The sequence below is a fragment of the Syngnathus scovelli genome, chromosome 8 (genome assembly GCF_024217435.2).
Source record: "Syngnathus scovelli strain Florida chromosome 8, RoL_Ssco_1.2, whole genome shotgun sequence".
Lineage (NCBI taxonomy): Eukaryota > Metazoa > Chordata > Actinopteri > Syngnathiformes > Syngnathidae > Syngnathus > Syngnathus scovelli.
This window is the reverse complement of record NC_090854.1, coordinates 10,104,903-10,130,318: the sequence shown is the minus strand read 5'-3', so window position 1 is coordinate 10,130,318 and position 25,416 is coordinate 10,104,903. Positions and strand designations below refer to the sequence as shown.

General features: G+C 37.9%; 1 protein-coding gene and 1 long non-coding RNA gene across 2 annotated transcripts; one reads left to right on the top strand and one right to left on the bottom strand.

The window, feature by feature from the left end:
* The first annotated feature begins 801 nt into the window (after window positions 1-801).
* Window positions 802-3,705, top strand: stx19 (syntaxin 19). Its single transcript, XM_049728133.1, has 4 exons — window positions 802-1,026; window positions 1,246-1,482; window positions 1,792-2,004; window positions 2,221-3,705. Exons 1-4 carry the CDS (start codon window positions 802-804, stop codon window positions 2,455-2,457), a joined length of 912 nt encoding a protein of 303 aa, XP_049584090.1. The 3' UTR covers window positions 2,458-3,705.
* On the bottom strand, window positions 940-21,397 carry LOC125973698 (uncharacterized). Its single transcript, XR_007483258.2, has 3 exons — window positions 21,120-21,397; window positions 11,844-11,956; window positions 940-1,076 (listed from the first exon to the last, which is right to left on the bottom strand). It is a non-coding gene; the product is annotated as an uncharacterized lncRNA (long non-coding RNA).
* Window positions 21,398-25,416: the final 4,019 nt, after the last annotated feature.

Here is a 25,416-nt window from a genome sequence, read left to right as displayed (position 1 = left end):
AAAAAACTTATCTTCTACAATGCAGTTTTAAGGTCACTCAACATTTCTTTGAATATCAGATTGAAAATGCTACATGCCTAATTAAATGCATGAATACAACGCACTTTACCTTTCAAAGGAATTCAGACAATGTTGTGCTGAATCTTGGTTGGAATCAGAAGCAGAACCCTCCAATGTTTACTTCGGCTTTAGCAAATATCACCATTCCTTAGATGTGCGTCTAAAGCTTAATGAATTCAACTCTTGCAGTGCTTTTACAACACTGACAGCATTGTTAAACTCATAAAATAATATATATATTTTTTTATCCATCTTTTGTTGTTATAAGTGTAGATTGTTTCTTCCTCAATGCAAATCTTGTTTACCCTTTCATCGTGGTTAGCCAAAATAATTTCTGTGAATATGTGAAATGATGAAAAAAAGAATCCTTTGTTTATTGGCGGCGAATAAGAAATCCATTACAGTCTACTTGCATTTGGGCCAAGTGAGACAGTGATCCACCACATCCAGCGGATAGAGCCATCGTGAAAAATTGCTTTCTGCGCTAACACCCACTCGGCATTAGGGTCAAATAAAAGTGGAACAGGATGTCAGGGCACATCATGACTTTTTATTTTTTTCATGATTACTCAGGCTCGGCCTGTGGTTCCTATTTTGTGTACGTGTAGCAAGAAAGCAATACACATTGTAACAAGTAGTCCAAATCTGATGACTTGAAAGATATGTTGAGGATAAATGATCATTTCAGCCTCCTTTGTGACAGAAGCTAATTCCGTTGTGTTGTGCCAGTAATCCACCACAATGAGAGACCGCTTAAAAGAGTTACAAGAGAGGACTCAGGAGTTTCCCGATGCAGAAAGTGTGATCTCTAACCTCAAGTCTAAGGTTGAGGATGACATTGACGCGTCTGTGGTCGTCGGCGTCACAAGGCCAGAGGCTGTCCTGTTTGAAGAGGAGCCGGTCATCGATAATTTCCTGTCGGAAGTTCAGCAGATCCGGAATGATATCGTCGCACTGGAGATCGAGGTTAGGTGTGCTTTGTGCAGTCATTCCCAACCTTTATTAAACCATGGCACCTGAAAAACAATGGTTTTCACAAATATCACGGCATGCCACCAAATGAAAATATTAAAAATATATATTTTACCATCTTCTTTCTAATAGATTTTTTTTGAAAAGTCACTATACGTGATTAAATTACAAGTTTTGGACAAATGACTGAAAATCACTTCTAATCGCAACCAGGTCCTGAAATTCAGCCAACAGCAGAAGATGTTGGTAGCAACCATGCGACGGTTTAGTATCATGAAAAAGGAGAGCAGCATAACGAGGGACATCAAGCTCCAAGCTGAAAGCATCCGCCGACGTCTGGACAAGCTTTCTAAACAAGTACAAAAAGCAGAAGAGCAGCACGGCCCCGCTGCTGCTACGACGAGAATACAACGCTCCCAGCATGCAGCAATTTCTCTCAAATTCCAGCAGGTTGGTAAACACACCTAACATAAATTGTCTTTTTTCCCTCTATTTTATGAGCAATTATGTAAAATAATGACGCTTATGAAAATATTACCACAGGTTAAGAGGATTGTAGCAATCAAAGATGAAAATACAGATTTTTTTGAGTGGAATACTGAAACTGTTAGAACCAATAAGAGCAATCACTTTAATTTACTCAGTCAATTTACTTTCGGAGTGTTTTTCTACCTGGGGCTCCACCCAAATGTCTTCTGATTAAATTCCCTATTCTTCATCCTCTCTTCTTATATTTAAATTCTTTTATATTTTATGCAGGTTCTGCGCCAGTATAATGAAGGACTGTTGACCAAGCAGGAGCGCTGCAAGCACTTCATTATCCGGCAGCTGGAAGTCTCGGGAAGGGATATGACGGAAACAGAGGTGAACGAGATGGTTGCCACAGGAAAATGGGAAGTCTTCAATGAGAACTTGTTAAATGATGTCAGAATCACTCGCTCCCAATTGTCTGAGATTGAACAGCGGCACAAGGTGAGGGTGACGGCAAGCAACTCAGATTTTATATTTAAAAAAAAAAAAATAGTGATTGCAATTGTGGATTTTGGGGAAAGAGGAAATAACATCAAATATTTTTTTCATTATCAGTAGTTACATTTTGTTTGTAAATAACTTCCCAGGATTGTGGATATTAGTCTCATCGCGTTTACTAGTTTTGATTGACACTCTTTCTCTGTTGTTATCATTCAGGAGTTGCTGAGCCTTGAAAGCAATATGAATGAGCTGAGGGACCTCTTCATGGATATTTTCATGCTCGTGGAGGAACAAGGGACCCACATTGAGCACATCCAAACCAACGTAGAGAAGACCCAAGATTACGTGGCGGCTTCTAATGAGAAATTCAAGTTGGCCGCACGGTACAAAAAAAAGAACCCCCTTCGTCAGATCTGCTGCTGTTGTTGCCCTCCTTGGAAATGCTGCTTTTAAAGTTCTACAAAGTGGAATTTAAAGTGTCTCCCTTACCTGTTGGGACATTGGAATCGAGTGGCATTAAAGTGAAGGTTATGGTAGCGCGTTTCTTGCTGTTGGACACAGTGACGGTGAAGACGGATTCAGCAGAGCATAGAAAACAATTAAGGGGAGACCAGGAATTGATATTTGAGGCACTTATTTCTTTGAAGAGGGTGTGAAGTGACTACTATTGGAAGAGACAGTTCACTGAGTGCTCTTCACCAACATGACTGTTTATTGGAGACCTTCACCGTCATCTGAGAGGGGTCACAAACAAGACTCCTACCTCTTCCAACTTCATCACAAATTGTATTGTTCAAACTTGTTTGACCGCAAGCACTAGAATCTTTTTCGAATGTTATATTTAGACAATGCACTTTCAACTGAAGCTCAAATTTAATATTATGGGGAATGTTCTTTTTTTGTTTCAGATGCCGAGGATGGGGGAGGTGGGGTGAGCATTTATTTCATAGTCTGATCATTTCATTTTAATAGTTACAGTAGAACCGGAGGAAAAAATAATCAGTATTGCTAGGTTTTACATTTCACTGTTAAAAAGTGGTGAAATGTAATTTAAAACAAGCCGGCTAAGTTCATAAATGATTTACCGTGGAGGCGGCTTGACCTACATAGATTAATTCAATTTTGATTATTTCATATGGTGATAAAAACAGTCTGTATTTGAAAAAATCAGACATAGACCATCCAGATGATTAAATAAATATTTGGACTTGCTCTGCTTAAAACACATTTACGGTGGACAAGTAGTAATATATTTAAATGTATTTAACTCTTTTAATTTATTATGGTACACTTCACTTTTACCAAAGACAGATATACTAAACCACTGAAAGGCAGAATCACGTAAAATCACATTAAATAAGAGATATCCTGTGCCTGGTGTCTCACATTAGACAGGTGACTTGGGTGTGGCAACCCGGCACCCGAAAAACTGGTTTCGTCTGCCATTACGATAACTGTGCCTTCAGTTCCCAGAGGACCATCTGTGTAAATAGAGCTGCTAACTCTTCCTAAAGATATGCACCATTTTTTTTTTGTGTGTGTGTGGTTGCACATTTCTGATTCAAAACAAACATTCATGTTTCAACTTTAACAACACAAATGTTAAGGCTGACCGACAGGATTGACATTTAATACGTCAGGTTGACATTTTCTCCCACACCTTGGCCATTCACATGACATCTAATAAACGCTACCCATCAATACGGTGTTTTATTTAGGGAACATGTTATTTACAACGATCCCCTGGGTCTAGTCGGGGATCCAGGTGGGATTTCTTCAAGATGTTTACTGGCATTTCAGCAGCATCACAAGCGTTGTGATTTTCCTCAGCCTCACTCTGATTGGGGTGACATTTTGAAAGAAAAACATAAATGTCTTAAGCATGTATGCTTGAATATGGAAGGAAATGGGCAATATTTTTTGATTTTACTGCCTGGCATGCTGTGCTGCTGTATAAGCTGACAAAAACAAAATGCATGTTCCAGAGCAGCAACAATGCCATCCAGTGTTCACTGACGTAATTGCCAGTTAAATGTACACATTGACTCCCATGTGTCAAATTAGAATGAAGAGATTGAGAATTTGCATGGTTGTATTACAAAATTGACAGGTCAGATCTAGTTTAACGATGGCAGCAAAGAAATCTGTGTGGACCAATTGTTCATGCATGATAACGGAAAGACATCAGCCAGTTTTCATCCACACTCCCTAAAAGTCTATATATAGTGAGGGTCAAAAAGTTGTGCACTTTAATCCTAACTCTGGTGAAACAGCATGGCAACAACAAAACAAAGAGGACAGGGACACTGTTCAATAAAAATACTTTGCACCACTAAACAACGAGGAAAGCCTTCATTATGTGAATTTGTTTTATGGCTTAAGGTTAACCTCCACAAAAATCGCTTATGTCTGTTCAAATTATAGTGTCATGCTTTCTTCCTAACATTATTGTTCCATAAATTATTGTCAGTAGTGCATAAATCAGGGGGTATAAAAAACGGCCATTGTTAAATTATACCTCTGAACTATCGTATTGTTTTTTAAATAACCAGTACAGACACAGTAGCAACATGAATTTGAACAGCTCTAGCATAAACTCTTGTATTAAGGTTTTTTTTTTTGTTGTTATTTTGTCTTAGTTTGCTAATGCACCAAAAACGAGCCCACAACAAGCTTTGTCCTACATACTCAGGAAAGTCAACATAATGTGGGTCACATTAGGACAATTGCTGCAGTTTAGACCACAACCTAGAATTGTATGGAACGTCAAAACTAAAAATATAACTTAATTTTCTTGCTGCATTTGTCCAACAGATACAATATTTACACATATACACTGTCTTGTATTTGTGCGTTTTAAAAGAATCATGACAGCGGCTCAGGAAAAAGAGATGCAACCAGTAGAGGGAGCTAATATCCAATAATTATCATGGGTATTTGTCAGGTCTTGGCAGACTATATGCCTTATGGAAACATCTGTGGCACACGTCGGGACAGAGGTGAGATGAAAATTAACTTAAAAGTGGGCAATGGATTTGTGTCTGAGGACTCAGCCTCACTTTATGTTAGTGGGGAAAAAAATGTTTATCCTGTCCACAATGCAAGGACAAATTGAGCATACGGACTTCACATTTCGTGGTAAAATAAATGTGCTACTCTTTCTTGTCCTACACACTTTCATTCAAAGGCAAAAAACAACATGACCTTCTTAATGTATTTCTTTTTGACCTTGTGAAATAGCTCACAGACTATCATGGGAAAATAAGATGTTGTCTGAGCTTAGTCCAGTCAATGTACCACGAAACATGATCTTGACTCCATGTTCTATTTTGCCCTGTCGACAAATAACAGAGAAATTGATTAGATGGCTCCCAAAGTTTCATAATGTTATTTACTCGATTGGATAACTGAGAAGGGAATCCGTGTGCGGTCCGGCGCCGATACGGTAAGTGCATTCACAATTCCTGCTATCATAATCAAAAGTGGAAAGTTGTGTGTAGTCTACAAGTCAAACACAATTGTGCTGTTGACATTAAGATATATTGCGTTGTGTGCATGAACGTGGATATCAGATCGTCTGGTCGAGCCAGACGCTATGAAATGTTTAACCAGCACTTCACATTACACAACAGCGATGTGGTCAAAGTGGTTGGAACATTCAGTAGAATGGTGAACACACGTTTTAATGTCTAGAATATATAAGTTCAATTGAGTAAAGTTTTGAACGTATATGCATGATCAGTGACTAAAATCACAGAGAGGAAAAAATAATTTCAAGTGATAAAAATAATGATACACTAACTACAAAATGTCAACACACATGAAATGGGATTTGAAGAAACCATGTTTGAAACAGACAGAGCAAAGTCTTTAAATAAAAATTGATTTATAATCTTTATGTTGTGAAGTATGTTTGGGATGAAATATGACCTGCAGCATGGGAACGGAGTCTGCCCCAACCAAGTGTCACAGTGTAATGGATTACGGTGGCTTGGCTCCAGTCGGGAACCACCTCAGGGTCTTCGTGAAGCTCCTGACTACTGGCCAGATTTTTGTTAGCCGCACCCAATCCGGCAGACAGTGAATTTGATTAGAAAAAGAGAAATGGGGACTATATGTGTAAACTTAAATACGTATGATAAATGTACATTATATCATTAATGTAAAAATTCTTGCTAACTCAGCCAAATATATATTAATCCCACTGTTGATACAGATTGTCTTGCCAGAAGAGATTTTTTTATTTTTTACTTTGGAGTTTGTGCCACTTTCCATTCTTCTATTAGAAGAAACCACAATGCTGGTTCCACTCAAAAGTGAGCGCAACAGACTAAAATGAATGATTTTAGTGTATATTATTTTAGACTTAAAAGACAATGGATTTTTAAAAATTATTTTGAAAACATACGGAACTGATTGCAAGATAATCACACGGCATATAGTGCTTACACAAACATTAACATTATGTTAAAAAAATTAGATAGTCATTAAAAATTAAGACGGACAATTCCGTCAACATTCCCCAAAAAAATAATGCATGACAGGCACTCATTTGTGCATGTGTGTGAATGATGGTGGTGACCATTACAGGGTTTATCCTAGCTCACAAGTAGTACAGAATGACAGAAGAATAAAAACAAGGAAACTTCAAACTTGAACAGTACAGTTAAGACCTCCATATCAGATTAAAAAAAAAAAAATATGTGGGTGGCCTTCTTACAAAAAACACGTGAACCGTGACATAATGCAAAACTTCATCGAAAATTAGGAGTCACCTCAGAACTATGTTAAGCTGGTATTACAGTATTAACTTTGATTGACCGCCAGGCACTGCGCTCGACCGTTCACAGCAAAAGTTAGATTCCGAGCTAAACAGCTAGCTGCAAACTATTCCTTTGTGATTGCATTTTTGGATTTGTTAGATTTAAAATATCTAAACTTACATTGTGGCATCATATTATTAGCCAAGCTGTATTTTTTGTTTGTTGTTTTGCTGTTTTAAAACTCTCATTTGATTGAAATCCTTCGTCCTCACACAAGGAAGCTGTTTATTTCATTTCCCATAACTACTCTGTTCACCGAGCGGAGCAAGTCCGGTAATAGCGCCATTTTTTCGGGTAGAATCCCTCCCCTTCCCTTCCTGATGCCCTCCTTCACACTGAATTGCAATTTAAATGCCATTCATTCCACATTTTTGAAATCTCATTAACCGGGTATAAAGATCCACAGAAATACATTGTAAATAGAATAGCTTGGCTCTGGATGAAGGATAATGTATTCATGATTAGTTTCGTTTCCATCTTCCCAACACAGCACTGTTAAATGCATGTGAGTGTCAGCAGTCACTCGGGTGAAGCTTTCCATACACCTTTGAAACAGACCCGACTGAATGGAATATAGAGTAATGAATTCAACTACTTTGAATCTGCTCCACTGATCTTAATAAATGGGATTCAGAGAATTAAAGTTAAAAAAAAGAAAGAATATATTTTCCACATCATCAGCTTTGGCAGCGCGGTGTCATAGTGGTTAGCACATATGCCTCACAGTCAACAGGACTTTTATCTGGGGACTTCCCCTTTCCTCTTACTTTCCAAAATTATTTTATCAACTTGTCCATACTTGTAAATATGACAACATTGGTAATAAATTGTTTGCGTTAATTTCTCATTGGTACAAGTCTAAGTAATTCTGTGCAAATAAATTAGGAGTTAAGAGTTCAGCTATGGATCCAATGCTATGGTTTTCGGGGGGGGACTAAATCTCAGTATGAAATGTCCTAATTTGTTCTGTTTCTTTCGGTGGTGTCACATCATCACACACACGCATCGTAAATCCAGTCTCATTGTTCTTCCTCCATGGGACATTTTCGCTTGCACGCCACTTAGTTCCTCCCCACTGAAGCCGCTGCGTCTGTCTTGGTTGCACGGATGCTGGATGAAATCCATACGGAGGAATCCCGTGGAAGAAAATACAGACATCAGACCGTGATATCAAAATAACGCAGCTGCCACAGCATTCATAAATACTCGCAGGACACTTTGACGAAGGAACAGATGGTTTTCTAATACCGAAACATTCTTCAGATGATGGTTTTCAGGGCTTTTGGAAACAGTGTTACTTTTCTTCACAGTGGACATCAGGAACCAAGTGATGCTATATAATCTATCTTGTCAGCAATCCCACAGTGAGAGGAAACATCTCAAATACGACATTTCCGAGAAGTTGAACTATTTGAGATTCTGAATCAACTATGGCTCTTGAATTTTATCTTCTCCTTATTAACAGTCAGCAGATGTCAACAAACAGAAGCTGTTTAGAGAAAAAATATATATTATAAATATTAAAAAATATAAATATTATTATATACTATTATATATTATATATAATATATTCTAATTTATATATAATATATTTTAATGTGCCCACATGTTTTTACCAAACCTACTCTGTGCCGTGCCGAGTGTCACAAGTCTGATCTCCACCATGTTAGGTTGTATATTTAACACACTTACACACTAAAAACAAAATCAAGGTTCACAGCAAATGTCCCATATAGATGAATTACAAAAGTAATACAAGCCTGCTGTATGACATCCCTTTTCTGACAGCTGTTCACGAATGGAGAAAAGTTTAGTCCACTGTACCATTTAAGGAGGCCACTATGATAGAATGATCCAACACAGGTGCTGAAATCCATCCCGCTCACAAATGACACTCTGGCATGCGGAGTTACTGAAATATGTGCTGATACAGAAGAGCAACTGCACCATCCTACGGGACTCAGCTGATGATTACTCCCTACCACTCAATATATGGTTCTTTCTTAAAATACTATTTAACAGACGTTATCATTGAGATGATACCTGCCGGATGGCTTCATTTATAGCTACCTGTGAAGTCAATCACGGCCATGCCACGGAAGTGACCCATTTGCAAAAACAGCAGGTCCAGCATATGTTCAGAAGTCCGCAGTGGCCGTTTGAGCATAACCCCGTGGCCAAATTGAAAAAGTTTGCCTCTCAATGTCACTTCCCAGGTAATAAATAAAATAAAAGTCCATTCTCTAAAAGACGGACTGTCCTGACAGGTGTGTCTTGAGAGCAATGATATCTATGAGTATCTTCTTTCTAATCCCTCGGTTCTCCAAAGGAAGCTGATGAGCTCATTTTTGAGAACTTAATTTTTTTGCCTTCTTTCACTTTCATTTTTTTCCCCTTTGCTTTACCTTTCTCGCCGTCTCTCCTTCTACATTTCGTTACTCCTGGGTATTTCTGACAGCTGGTTTTACTGACACGTTTGCTAACAACAGCTCGGTGAACACGGACCACTCAATCCTGCACTGTCCAAATATTTCAGACTGTTTCCATTCCGGATTTGAATCATTGGAAACGCCACTGCATTTCTTATTCATGTTTTTATAAATTATTCTCCCTGATATGAGCCCCAGTCACGTAAGGCAAAGCCGGAGACCGTCTCACACTTTGATAGAGATATAAAGACGTAGAAGAGGAAGTGGAAGAGAATAGTATTAATAGATGGACAGCGAGGGCGAGAGGAATATTAGCAGGGTTGACAGGTATGATGTAAAAAAGGTTTTCTTCTGCCCTTCACACGGAATTGCTATCCGGTGTCCAGCTGTGAGTCAAGACAGGTTTTGACAGAATCTGAAGTGAGATTTTTTTTTTTTTATGCAACCCCATTCAATCTCAAAATCGATTTTCAGACTTCATTAAAAATATATAGTACACAATTTTACTTTGGATTAAATTCATGTCGCGTATATTGTCCAAAATATGAAATGAGAAATTGGAGCAAAGTTCTAGTTACCTCAGTGCGAGTACGCCTCAATTAACCTCAAGCTCAGTTCAGATGATATTGGAAGATGACATGACATTTACGATGGGAATAAAGTTCACGGTATGATGAGAGTAAGGTGAAGCCATACTGTAATTTTAAAAGATATTTTCGGCATGGGGGCAAAACGATGGGCAAGTCGTTGTGTGGGATTTCTCAGAGTACCTTCCGCTATTAAAAAAATATGCCTCTTAGGCTGGTTGGCTAATGTAAATTCTTACCTCTAAATCCAAAATATCATCATGTCATCTGGGAACTATAAGCAGGATGTGAACCAGATTCCATCCCTATTAATCTGTCTCCTTGTATGTACTATATGCTGTTGTGCATCATTGTTGAACCTGCCATACAGAAGCACTTAAAGCCTCTGATGCATGAAGTGTTCTGCTTTGTGTCACAGTGATTGATATAAACATTATGATTGTCTCTGTGTGATCTTCCCCTCGGTGGCTTGTTGTGTTTCCACTTCATATATTCTCCGAACGTTTTCTGTCACTATGAGATTGACGACGGCACGTGGTGTTACATATATGTATTACATGAAAATTGAGGTGTTTTTTTTTTTTTTTTTGGTGCAGATAAAAAGTTGACCAAAGCACAAATAGCCTAATTTCATTGAGCTAATATTACAAGATTTACAATATGCACAAATGTGCTGTTGACAGACATTTTTATATTTATTATTTAATTTCTGTGAAAACAACGAGCAATTCACAACAAATATGCACTAAGAATTTTAATCAAATTTCAAGTGAATCGATTTATCTTTGGAAACAATAATACTGTTGTTAGAGATTACAAAATTGGAAGATTTGACTCTAGGTTGAGGTTGAAGCAAAACGCACTCGAGAGCAGAGCGGCATTAATATAATTTATTCCTTCTTGTAATAAGGTGGGTCTCATTTCTATGCGTATGCATTGCATATTACTGAATGTGCTGATTTCCATGCAATGTGGAAATATATTAAAATAAGCCCGTGGGGATATGCGGCTGTCTGTGCATTACAAAATGCCGGGGGGCATCGTAAGCACCCCTTCATCTTCGATTCCCCCCCCCCTTCGAAAAAAGAAGTTTAACAATTGGCCTGGATTCACATCAAAAAAAGGATTATGATGTAACCCTGTGTGTGCGTGCATGCACATCTGCGTCAAGGAAAGTTTACATTTGGATTTTGGGTAGAGGGCAGCTGAGAATTCCATGCAGAATGTTATCTGACGAAAGGAATACTGGGAACTATTGCACGGGTGATGATAATCTGCTTCGGACTAATAGAAATTGGACACATTCATTAACGGATGTAAGCAAGTCTCAGTGGGAAAGTGGAACCCAAAAATCAATAAATCCAATGTAGTGTTCGAACATAAACAAAAATAGTATTCTTGTGTTGAGTTTACTCCTTGGAAAAATCTCCATTAGTCAAAGAAACTGGCGCTCTATAGATATGCACAAAAGAAAAAAATTATCAGAATGAGCCATCATCCTTGTTGATGTCTTTTAACTTTGGTTTGCAACCACAGTGTGTGTAAAGTACCCCTCCTCCTCAAAAAAAAAAAAAAAAAAAAAATACAGAAAGCTGTTTCATACACGCCGGGTCAGTAACATAGCAGATCGGTAGTCTTCTGATTAAAGCGTGTCCTGTTGATATCACTATACCACTTTGAGTCAATGCCAGCTGCTGAGGTTTAGAAAGAAATGCTCTCTCAAAATAGACATAAAAGATCACAACAAAATGTCCGTCCAGAATTGTTGATTGGATTAAATATGAAATGTACCATGTGTGCTTTTCCGCTGTGCAACAGACTGCTCAGCTGTGCGCGATCTTAAAATGGGATTAACAATCAAAGAAGGTGTGAGAAACAGATTTCAAAAGTTAAATACCTTAAAAATGAAATCAGTCTGACAGTAAAGCTTTGTGAGACTGTCCATAAAAATGTGGTGAAAGTGTGTTTTGACGGGAAACATTCCCGGTGTTATGGAATACCGTCGTTGGGCGTCAACTTTTCACTTGATGGATGAAGAGATGAAGTGGCCAGTGAGAGCAAAATTCAAATATTCCTCCATCTTGGATTTTACTGGGGAACTTGTACGTGAGGTCTGAAAAAAATAAAATAAAATTACTCTTTGCACTTGTTCCACCCTTTGCAACACTTTGACGAGCAGTGTGACGGCAAGTGTAATTCTCTATTTCACACCATTTCTTTTTGTGACCTCTCCTTGGCCTTTCTTGTGGTCAGAGGACGTGTCAACAAAATATGGCGCCATGTCATCCACAGAACGTAATGACGACGGCAAAGCACTTGACCACACACCTGTAACAAATCATCCTCGGCTTGCCTTCCGACCACCTGCTCTCACTTTCATTTACTTCACTTGCTTAGGTTGCGATAACTCGCACAGAGACAATTTCAGACACAAACCTTTGTCCGAAATGCTATTTGAGGTGAGAGGCGACGATGGGTTGGTGTCGCTACGATAAAACAAAAAAAAAAAGTCTACCACCGAACAATACCACATTTATTTTTTTAAAAACAGTTTCCATAAATTCCAAAATTCCACAAATTACATATCTATGGCAATAAATTCTGGCTCACTCCATCTTACATGACTAACATTATTCTTTCAATCTTCTTCAACCACTCATACATTGACAGTTGAAATAGATTGTCCTCAGGCACATTATTTAGCTAAGAAACAAAATGTTGGAAATGAGTCGGGATTAAAAAAAAAAAAAAAAGCCTGCCCTGAAAGCTTTATGATGCAGTGTTCATACACTCAATAAAATCATTCACAAACTAGGACGTTAAATGACCTTGGGGTATTATTAAAATCATGTGACCTGCATTTCCAGCTTTGCTGATTAAAAAAATAAAAAAATCATTCCGACCGTTTCATGTTCAGCAGAAGCACATTAAAAAAATTATAATAATAATTGTACAGTTAATTTTTTTTAGGTTAATTTTGTAAAAACATGAACAATATGCGGATTTGTACATTTGAAGACCTGAAGCAATGTAGCAATGAGAAATTGAATTATTAGGTTACACAATTAAGACACTTTGCAGGTGGCTCAACTGTTTATTTGTTTTATAAGCTAATTGTGTCACATCAGTACCCTTGTGCTGTTCTGACATTTAACCCGAAAATGCCAAAAACATTTTTTTCAATAATCACAACCACATTGTCCATGTCATATCATTGTGGTATTTTGTCAGAAGCAGAATGAGATTATAGAAAATCCCTGACGTTATAGTAGTAATCCCATGTCTGCTTTCCGACAGGGTATTTGAGTCTTAGCACAGATGTGAATCAGTAATAAATTGTATTTGCACAGTTCTTATCACATCGTCATAAAAACCTTAAGCTGAAATGTAGCTCGAGCCTCACAAAAGCCGATGAGGCTACAATGACAGCCAGCCACTATTTGTTATCATGAAAGCTGATTGGGGTGGGAATGAATTCATGTTTTACCGTTCACAACATGTCAGTTTATTTTCAAATATTGTGGACTCTAACCTGTTTCTTTGTTTAAGTTGACAAAGCCTAAGAACCCGAACAATAAGCAGCAACACATCTGTTCTCGACTACACATGCAGGGGACCACCTCCAGCTGCTTGCTTAATGAACAGCTCCTCATCACACATGCACACTCACACACACACAGAAACACACAACAATGCTGTGAGGGTGAACATTAAGATGTTGTAATTTTAGGGATAATTAGTTAGACTGTCAGTTTTATGACTGTACCTTGCAAGCAGCAAGATTAAGCCTTTGAGACCTCCTGCCCTGCCGCTCACACCGGGCTCTGCCATTGTGTGTGACGAGAATAAAAGAGGGCAGAGACGGTGGGGGGAGAATACCGCTGAGAACGGCATTTTAATTCTCGACTTTAATTAGAAAAAACTCATTTAACTTCATCTCTTCCATCAGTGATTCTAAACTGCAATATCCATTGAATATCGCTCATATCCGAGGAAAGGTAGCTTCAATCATACATGCTGTGCTTGATCCTAGCGTGTTCCCAAAGAGGACTTTTATTTTTATTTTTTGGTTGACTTTTGACACAGTACTCTGAGAATTAAGGTACATTACACAATGGTCTAAATAAAATTCTTCTCCTAGCTTCATTTAAATGTTGAACATTGATAAATCCTACTCCTTCATTTCCCCTCCTTTGTATGACATCAAAAAGTAGAACACATAAAACGCAACATGTATTTAAAGTATTTAGCTGTCATCAAAACCACATTTTGGAAATATTTAAACATTCAGGATAATGCATTATTCTGACACATAATTCCCAAAGAGGGATCTATGACTGAACTTGTGACTCATGCGGGTTGATTGAAATGTAAAGGAAAAAAAAAATTGCATAGTCTTATCCTCCCACTCGCTTCCTAACTAAATGATGTCAACTCACTCCACGTAGTGTTTGGATGGTAACTTAGGTTATCATTTATCTTCAGATGAAACGGTTGACAGTGGTTATAAAACCCGTCTCCAAAGGCTCCTACGAATAAAACAATCGGGTGGACATGTTTCATACAGCGTCACTTTTGGGAAAGTGTTAAAAGAGAAATTGTAAACACTTCAGATGGAGCATACAAAAGGTAAACTACAGTGTTACACATTTTAAATTTCAGACAGTATGTGATGTAACTAGACATTGATCTACAATACGGAGCAGTGAGGCAATGCTGCGCTATGCATGAATTAAAAAAGAAATGCAATGCACGCTCTATATGAATGCTACCATGAAATTGTAATGATTAGCACACATGAAATAATATAAGTTCAATCAAATTCCACCCGTGTGCTATGAAATGCAATATTGGTATTTTTCAAAGTTCTTTGCTGTTCTTGCAAAAACTTGAAGAATGGCAAAATAGCGCAATGCTGCAAATGTCTGACAGATGAGATTTATGACAGCGGATTGACAGTAAATTATAATTTATAACTGTAGGGGGGCGCCAATGAGTAAACAAATAATTTACTGTTGCACATGCAAAAGATACAACAAAATATTCTAACAATAGTATTTTCCTGGTTAGCATATGGATTTTGCCCTTTGAAATTCAATGATAGATAAATAAATAAATAAATAAATAAATAAATAAATAAATAAATAAATAAAATGCCCATACAGCTCCACACAAACAGAGGTATCAGATTAGCCAGATTAGCATTTTTTTCAGGCACATGATGGCACCAAATTACAAAAGAAAAACTTTAAATTTCAAATTGCGATTGCCTAATTCAGTTCTTCACATAAGCATAACCTTCATACATGCTGAACATAGCACCGTGACAAGATCAACAACAAGCGTGGGTTCACTCCTCTTATTTATCAGTATCCAGGCCTTAGTGCCTCATCTTGACATGTTTGAATCATGTTGGTTACGCTTGAATAACCACAGCTCCTATCTGGCAACCATAGATCTGATAAATGAAATATGCTGGCTGAGCATTTGTCACAACAAAAGGAGGAAACGCTCTCGAGCTACTGTAACACACAAACCCCTTGTGAGCTCAAAATTGAGGCAACGTGTTTGGCTAGAACAGTACTTTTTACAATGATTTTTTGGGGAACGTAGCATAAAACACTCAACTAGAGTTTGCATCAATTAGCAAATGTCTACCAATTAATATAGTAAATAGAGGACCAAGGTTGTGTGTGTAAACGTAACAACAATAATGTAAAGCTAAAGGTTAAATCAGTTGTGCAGATACTGTATGTGTGCATGAATTTGTGTATGGACTAATTACTCTCTTTGTTATCTCTGTTTTATGAGGCCAGTGGGAAGTGGCAAGATAAGTATATTCAACACACCTTGCTCCCCCCACAGAGACCCATCTGGTGTGTGCAGACACACTAAAATACACGCGTTGATAAAGGAATAAGGGCCATCAAGAACTGCTGAGGGACAACAAATTGCTAATGATTGATGGGATCACTTGTCGGCTAAAAAAAAAAAAAAAATGATTGACTGCAGCACCGCACTCAAGTCTCCTCATATTACCATAACGCAAAACCGCATACTCAGTCATAATTCGGGGATTCCACAGAAAATATGTAAGGAAGTCGGTGAGAAGAATATCTGTGACGTTCCTGGAAAAAAAAGTGAATGTGATCAGAAAGAAGTGAAATACACCACGGCAATTTTCAAGATAGTATTTCATTTTAAGTACACTCGTGGTAGTGGAACAATAATTCGACTTGTATTTGAACTCAGGTGAAGAGAGCCACAAGGAAGTGAAACTTCTGAGGTCCAACAAAATCAATATTTGTTTGGATTGTGAGGAAAAACTACATACCACGGGAAATATTTGGTATAAACTGGAGGTTAACCCTTTCGCTAACAATTCTTTTTAATTTTGTGTACATGCTTTCCTGGATCACCATAATGCCAACACAATTAGTGCGCTTGAGAGAGCTTCATTCTCTTCAGGCATTCTCCCCATACGACCAATGATCCATATTATTTTACACACTGCTTCTAAATGTTTAATTAGGAATTCATTTAAATTAATTATTCATGTTTGTCTGACATCCCGTGTAGCATTTTAATGTTAACCCTAAAACAGAAAGTATCATTTAAAACAATAAAAGATGCAAATAACAGCCTCACTATGAAGATGCCTTATATCCTATTCATTCAATTATCACATTCCACTTAACACCACACTTTCTCTATTTTGGGCACGCCAAACACTGCAGTAAAAAAAGGAAAAAAGGTAGAGAACTCAATATTCCACCTTTTTCAGACGTGTAACTGCGGGGCAGAGTAATAACACATCATGTGGTAAACTCTTTCTCACTCCGCTAACCTTGGATGAAATCTCAGATGAGAAGAAAATGCTATTTTCACCTCACTCTTGAGCCAGAAGTGTCCTCACTATAAATTATGACTGCTGTGTGTGTGTGTTTGGGTTCTATTTTGAAGACGACTTGCCTCTAAGAACATGTAATCAGTAGTTTATTAGCTGCGTGTACGCACAAAAATATTCTGCCTCCTTTTCCCCCATGAAATAATATGAATAAATATGAATTTTTTGGCTTCTGGTGTTTTTGTGGCAAGTAACCTGCAGCAAATAATTGTCAAATGAAGTGTTTATGGCCTCATGCCAGCAACAGCTCTTGCCAGAAGTGTTTTGTTTTCAGCTGGTTCGCCCATAGGCTGCCTGCTTTATAGAAACTTGATCGCTCAGGAATGCCAGAGGGGAATTTTGTTACATCTGGCATTGGCATACACTTGGCCTCGAGAAGGATTCATTTTGTTGGTCTACATTTAAGGGCAGTATCATATCCCAGGATATGATTTGGGGTATCATAAAATTTAGCTTTCTTTGGAGATAAAGATCATGAAGCAGCATGTTGACAATGACGGTGAATTTACGACCACATTCAAGAGTATTTTAAAATATGCGACTTAAAGAAAAAATGGTTTAAAAAAACATGTTTTGTTTTTGAGAAGACTAATTATTTTAGCAATTGTTTATTCCTTCAGACATTTCCATGATTGCACTGGAATTAAATAGTCAACCAGGACAGGATCTTCAGCTGCGTATCTTCCTGACAGTGAAATGGCAGACAGACAATTCGGGGGATGATTTATTTCGTCCCAGACATGGCTCTGAAATCTGGGAACACATCTGTTCTCTTTGCTGGTGCTGAGCGGCTGGATCTGGTTTTACTGCTCCACTGTCGAACAAGTAGAGGAGATCCACAAATGGAAATGTTGTCCAAATGAAAGGATGAAGTCTGCAGGCTTTGAATGGACACTAACCTTGGCAGAAGATCACATGTTTTTTTTTTTTTTTTTTTGTCAAACCTTTTGTTGTCAAGAGGATCTATACGGCTGAGGCCGTGACGGAAATAGACCAGCCGTTTGGGAAAATATATGATGACATCCCCCCACCTACTGTACCAACAATTAGGTTTTGTTTTTTTCATTCATGTCTCTTGCGCTCATCTTCGTTCTTGGCTCATGTGTCAGTCATCATATCTCTTTCTTGTATCCGTCTCTCCCAGTGGAATTCTGGACCCTAAACTACTTTCCCTGTGGCCTATATAACCTCTTAGGTCACATCCTCCCGTTGCTGACCTTCAGAGTCACTGCAGCCTTGGGAAAGCGTTGGCGGACTGATTTACTGGTACATAGGACAGCGGAGCTCCAAAGAGGTCAGCAGGGGCTCACTTGCTTCGCTATCCCACCAACAAGCTCTGTACTTTGGATTAGTCATGATTTAGTGAAAGGGTGTTCTGGATCTGAGAAGCAATGTTAGAGGACATTGTGGGAGGCATGTGAGTGGGGAAAAAATGTGTTTCCGTGCACCTATGTCACTGACATCATCAAAGATCATGTTCTTTATGTGTCTTTGAAATATTTAACCTGAAAAATGTACGCCTGCTTTCCACTTGAAGTTGTTACAAGGCAAAATGATGGGAGATTTGCAGTGTTGAGATTATAAATATTTTTTGAAATGAAACAACCTCAAGGGTCAAGGGTCGGAACCACTGGAGGTGGAAAAGCTGGCAGAGTTTGAACTTGAACTAGTTAAAAAAAAAAAAAAAAAAACATTCTGTCTCCTGTTTTTGTTGGAATTTTCTGTTCTGGTCACCAGCTTTTCTCTACATGGCTGGTTTTGGAGAAAAAAAACCCAAAACAAAACAAAAACCTAGCAGGATTGAGAGACAGGATATCTTTTCCTTCCACTTGGGGTCACTTCAGCATTATGTTCAGCCAAAAGCCGTCATGAGCCTGAGAAATAGGACCCCATAAGTGATTTACAAAAACAAACAAACAAACAAACAAACAAACAAACAAACAAACAAACAAACATTAAATTTGTCCCAATGTATATAATTTCTCTGTCTTTCAATATATTATGTTAATATATTGAAAGCATGATTCCACATATGCTTGGATGGCTTCTCTTAAATATAAAAGAAACAAACTAATGCGCAAAACTTAAAAAAAACATTGCAAATGCCCTCTAAATAATGAATAATGTAACTGAAGCAATTTTAATGTATTACATTTTATCTCTAGTATAAGGTTTATGCATGAACTTTATTAGGGACCTTGTTTCTAGTTTCTATCGTGGTGGTCCTTTCTTTGTTACCCCTATTAATCACATGGCAGTCATTTATTGAGCCAAAGATTTGTCCCATAACAAACACAAGCCATTTTTGACATATTTGGAAACACTGTCAAGTCACCTAATGGCAGTCTGCACTAAACATACAGCTCTGTGAATGGAATGTTTTCAATTGTGTTCATGTTCTGGCCTTTGCGGTAACAAACATCATTAATATCATTCTACTAATGCTTTTCTTTTCCATTTGGGGGGAATGGTTTCATGAATGCATACTTGAAAAAGTCTGGGTAATGACTTTGGAAAAAGGCTATTTGTTTTCTTTATTTTCTAAAATATACTCATCGTTTAGCTGCACTGCTTCAAACAAAAACATTGGTTTTGATGCTTGACAAATTAATAAAGGGACAAGAACCCATTCATATTAATAAACATGCAGCTATGCGTATTATTTATTAGCCAAAGTTCTGACCAAGTAACCATCACAAATCCCAATAAGGAGAAAACACAAGACAATTTTTTTTAAATAGCACACAGAAATGTCAATAAAAGTAAAAAAACAGCAAACCACAAAGTGAACATTCAAGTTTAAAGTCCAGTAAATTCGGAAAATTTTTACAGTCACACAAAAAAACTATTTGGAAGCTTTTAAATAGAATTTGAAACACATGTACTCTGCCATCTGCTCCTGATAGAAGTAGATTAACCAGCTTTCTATTAATACTAGGGTTGAACTACAAACCACTAAACACTGCAATATAATTCCTTGCTTAAACCAGGTCCAGGCCTGCGACGTCAATGTGCAGTTTCATTCGACCAGTATGAAATGTATTACGTTACAAGCGAGCCATCACCACTTAACGTTTATTACGTGTTTAAGAAAAACAGACAATGTGCAATTAACTGATAAAGTCTTCTAATTTTGTACACAATTGAAAGTCACATTGTATCCAGTTTTGTGATTATTATGATTTCATCTTTTCACTCATCCATTTGCTATCAAGTTTTGCTTGCTGATGGTCAGCGAAAGCAAGAGACGGGCTAAATCTGTAGTTTAAAACATACCGTAATTTCCGGACTATAAGTCGCGCTTTTTTTCATAGTTTGGGTGGGGGGGCGACTTATACTCAGGAGCGACTTATATATGGTTTTTTTTCACAAATTTTTACTTGATCATTAAGACATCACTTACTTACAAGTATAGTTGACCACTTCCCATGTTAATTTTAGTATAGTTGATCACTTCACATGCTTTTATATCTTTATCTTGAACATATTCAAAACATAAAAAATAGAGAAAACATCAAATAAAGCAATTAACACTTTAAAGCACCATATCCAAGTCCACTGTCTGCTGCATGTACACTTGCTCTATTTTTGCTCCTCTTATATTTATTATTATTATTTATTATTATTTGGCCCGTTCTCAGCTCTTTGTTTGTGTTCGTCACGTTAGCATGCCTATTGTTTAGCCTGTTGTTGCTATTTAATGAATTGGAGTGACACCGATGGTTTTATAAACATGTTATTCATGTAATAGTTGTGCTTAATCACTCTATATGTTACGTCAGGCCCGTTCTCAGCTCTTTGTTTGTATTTGTCACATTAGCATACCTATCGTTTAGCCTGTTGTTGCTATTGTTTAGCCTGTTGTTGCTATTTCATGACTGTTTTTGGTGTGGGATTTTGTCCTATAAATTGCCCCCCAAAATGCGACTTATACTCCGGAGCGACTTATATATGGCTTTTTCACTTTTTGGGGCATTTTATGGCTGGTGCGACTTATACTCCGGAGCGACTTATAGTCCGGAAAATACGGTATTGTAACAGACTAACATTCACACTGTCACAGTGAAACTGAAGCCATTCTACCTAGAGGCAAATTTAGCACGTCACAATTAATGCTTTTCTGTTACAACTGTAACATGATGCATTTTGTACATTTGGTGCAGTAGTTCTTAACCTTAATGGAGGTACCAAACACCACCAGTTTCATATGCACATTCCCGAACCCCTCTTTAGTGAAAACATTATTTTTTTCAAATTCAAGACGTCAATGTTTTTTTTTTTACTGGTGCGCAAAATGAGCCATGCATGAACATCACCTTGATGAAAGAACATAGCCAACACAATGCATGAATCAAAACAAAGTACATACCTGCAAATCTGTGTGACTTCTGCTGTTGCCTTTGCAAGACCAGTTTAGATATGCGCCATCACGAATTTACACAATAAATCTTTGCAGTGGAGGCTCTGCTGAACCCCTGAGACCGACTCACAAAGAACCACTGATTTGATGGTAGATTAAAAAAATAAAAAATAAACAATGACTTGACAGTGTGACTACAGCGTCAATGATCCAAAAGAATCTGAAAGGAAAGGGGGGATTTAAATACAAACAAATGGGTGAGAAGATGACAAACACCTGAAAAAGGCACAGGTGGGAGCTGATATGAACAGGCGGGGCTGAAAAGACTAAGTGGAAACAACCTAGTAACTAGACAGACAAGGAAACACAAGGAAAACATAACTATAAACCTAATCATAGCCAAAATAATAGAAAACATCAACCAAGGGTTTCATGGCTTCAAGCAGTCATACAAAAAGTTTAATCATTTGTATGTGGATGGAAATTGAGCCTATCCAATATGTAATCTCACAAATCACTCCAAAAGTAGAAATCAAAACATACTATACATTGGTCAACAATATTTATAAATAATACAATTTAATTTTATAAAATGTATTTTATATTATTATATTTTAAAAAATATTTATAAAATTTTATTTGGGTTAGGATTAGACTAACAAAACCCTCAAAATAAGGACCACCTAATTTTTAAGAAAAAAAACCCGATGCATTGTCTATATCGAGTGTCACAAGCGAACAGATGGTCCCCTCATCGAACCTGTATAGGATGCATTTTTATTTGTAAAAAACTAAACTTTATTAACTGCGTTAAGGCTGAATGAATTGTCCCCTTGGCTCACATGAAGGGATCGCGCGCTGGATTAAAGGGCTCTACAGACCGGGTGTTAATGTTTAATGCATGCCACAGGGCTGACTACGCTTATTACAGATGGGCCAAAGCAACTGTTGTGTTTCAGAAGGAGTGCTGTTTGAATGGCTCTCATACCGTACGCATTGATGTAAACCTAGACGACTTTTACGCGGCGAGGTGTCTGATGCGGCTGGCATGATGAGTGTGAAGAGTTATCTGGCTTGCGACGGTCATTGAGAAGATTTGTTTGATGTTCAAAGGTTTCTACCAACTTTTCCATTCTGACTCAACTGTCTGCTAGATTTCCTCAGCTATTGTATTGTTTATACAACAAGAGACATGAAACAGATGTAAATTGAACACTTAGTAATACAAATAAAGTCCACTCCACACTTTCATGCATCTAACGCAAATGTGCCGATACACACTCGAGTGACACATGCTTGCATTTGCACACACACAGCGCAAACATTAGTGCAGGTGCGGCTCTGTTTGACTGATGAGTCTGTTTCCAAAGTGCAAGCTGCTCCGTGACAGCTGTCTCCACACTGACTCTTAAACACAAAACTCTACATCCCACTCTCGCTCCACTTTCCTCGTTCCCTCCCTCTCCCCCTGAATCCACTTGCTTGGATTCCTCTTCCCCCTCTCTGTGCGAGGCATGCCGAAGTCAATTTTTCATCTCCAAGAGAGAACTGCCAACTCTCAAGGTACGGTAACAAGAATAAAATTCTATGTCATCTAAAAGAACTTAACTCTCCTCTATATTCCACTCCGGGGCTGAGTGAAAAGCAATCTATAGTGGATTGGGGGGGTCACACACGGAGAAGGGGAAGCAGCTGCAGCCATGGCAGTGCCAGGATTCCATCTCCACATATTGACCAGAAAGTTCAACAATTACCCGTTAGCCCCGTCTCGCAATATGATTAGCATGGACTCTGATGGTAATGGATTTTACATGCAATTACGCCTAAGGGGGAATTAACTGTGTTTTGGGAATAATGCAGTAAGGGAATGAGACAACTGCCTGCTAAATGTCTGCTGTATTTGGCTGACGCACTGGAAATAAGACTTTAAATTCAGACAGGCTCTGGTAAATCTTGATTAGTCATGTAGAGGCAATAATTCCATCTGCCATATGGAGTCTTTGACGTTTTTGCGGAGAGTAGCAGCTTGACGGGCATGTGTCATATTGATTCTGCCTATATTTATTTTATGCGTTATATAATGATACAGATCAGCGGGATACTTCATCATATTTTCATAAGGTTTCATCTGTTGGTGACTCGTCAAGTTGTCACGAACAAAAGAATGTGAAAAAAGTAGCAACAGTTATTGGAAACTGAGAAGAAGAACACCATCCACTACATTCTTTGCGGGGAATACCCGTAAGGACCATGTTTCTTTATAAGTTACGTTAACTTGATTTGCAGAATATCCCACAGCACCAAATGGTTGCGACCCAACAAGAAAGAGAACAATCATTCTTGCGATGTGACACACTCTCAGGTCTTGACTGGAATCTGAGCAACACTCTCAAAGACATTTTGTTTTGTTTTTATTCGGATTTTTGAACACGTACGAATGAATTCATTCACTGCATCTAATTTCCAAAACTGTGATTTCAGATCTGACGATGATTGGACACTTTCTGACCAGTGTTGGGTGACCCAGACTCGGTGTAAACAGATGTTCTTGGCTCTAATGAGGACTTACTGATCTCATCCAGATTGTGATTTTGACTGTCAGTTGAGATTTTCATACCCGACAGAAGTGAAATTACCGAAACGGCTTGAAATACGAGACGCGTTAATTTAAGGCCGGGTCAGTCATACTACAAGAGTTGGATTTAAATGTCGGCATCTGAATTGGGTTAACGCACTTTTGTTCAGTTGATTATATTTCAAATATGTTATTTTTGTGCCAATCTCTATACAATATACAGACCTGAAATATGGTCAAATATATTTGAATTATTTTTTTTTTGGTTGTTAAATATTAATTCCGATAATATAAAAAAAAACATTTGGTTTGACGTAAGACCATGACGCATGACTAGAACTAATTTCAATGATCATAAAGTCTGATTATAGACGTATGGAATAAAATAATCTTTCCCGCCTTACGATTTATTCACATTTCCACAGTTCTTGAACCAGATGTATACGCAATATTCATGTACACAATTGAAAATTGTGTGTAAACATTCTTTGTAAGATTTCATGGTGCTCTTTTACAATCGGCAATCATCGTCTCACAAGCTAAATTTTCTCTCCCACAATAATGGATTCACGAAAATGTAAATAAAAAGAATACTTTATTCTCAGATGGAATGACTGTCAACAATGGCAAACAACACCTAAGTATAATTTATGAAATAAAACAAAAATCTTTCAACATACCACAACTTGTTACCACATATTGCTTCATTTATTGTTTTTTTTTTACTTGCACACATGCATTTTTTGAGGTTGTCCGACCAAAACATACATAAGACACGGCATGATTAACAACCGGCAGCACCCTTGACCCTCATACCACCTACAATGCATTCCTCATCTGCTGACAACTTTTGCTCCAATTTATGATGTCAGTTGGAGAGCCTCGTATCCTCTGAACACGTGACAAACATTTTCCGAAATGGATGAAACGCACATCTCTTTTAGTATTCACTTCCAATAACTTATACGTTTGACAATAACCAAGGGATCCAAATGAAGCTGTTGAACGTTAAAAAAAAAATCCTCCTGATCTCTCCACCTTCTGCGGAAGGAAGTGGAAAGAGGAGGATTTGGAGTATTTTAGAGGATTGCGTTTGATCACTCTAAACCTTTACTCTGATCTCTCCTCACATTTTCCATCCATCGACGCCGAAGCGCTAGCAGACCATCACATCATTATCAGGCCTTTGATAGCTATACCTCTCCACTACAAGAAAGTGGGCAATGTGCCATGCGAGTGTGCCAAGATTTGTTCCAAGCTGGAATGTAACATCTACATAGAACGTATGGGGCCCTCAGTTCCCTCCTCTGAACACTTGTCTTTTGTTCAGTGGACCATAAGATGCAAAGCCTTTTATCCCGCAGGCTTCATGGGTTGTAATTTTCTAAATTCAAAAATTGATTTACATGTGATGTGTTTAGGTTTTGCACTGTTGCATTTTCCTTTGATACCTAAATGCAATGCTTAATTAATGAAAAATTATCCATCCATCCTTTTTCTATAGGCTTGCCGCTTATCCTCACTGGAGCATGCCGGAGCATTTCCCGGCTGGCTTTGAGCAGGATACAGGCTACAAACCACTCATCCCTTTATCGGAAGATATGTGATGTGAATTCAACTACTTTTAACATCAACTCTAAAAATCATGATTTAATTCTATTTACAGTCATCCCCTATTCTAACTTGACCAGAATATATTGAATGTATCCAATCAGTTAGGAGAAAATCATA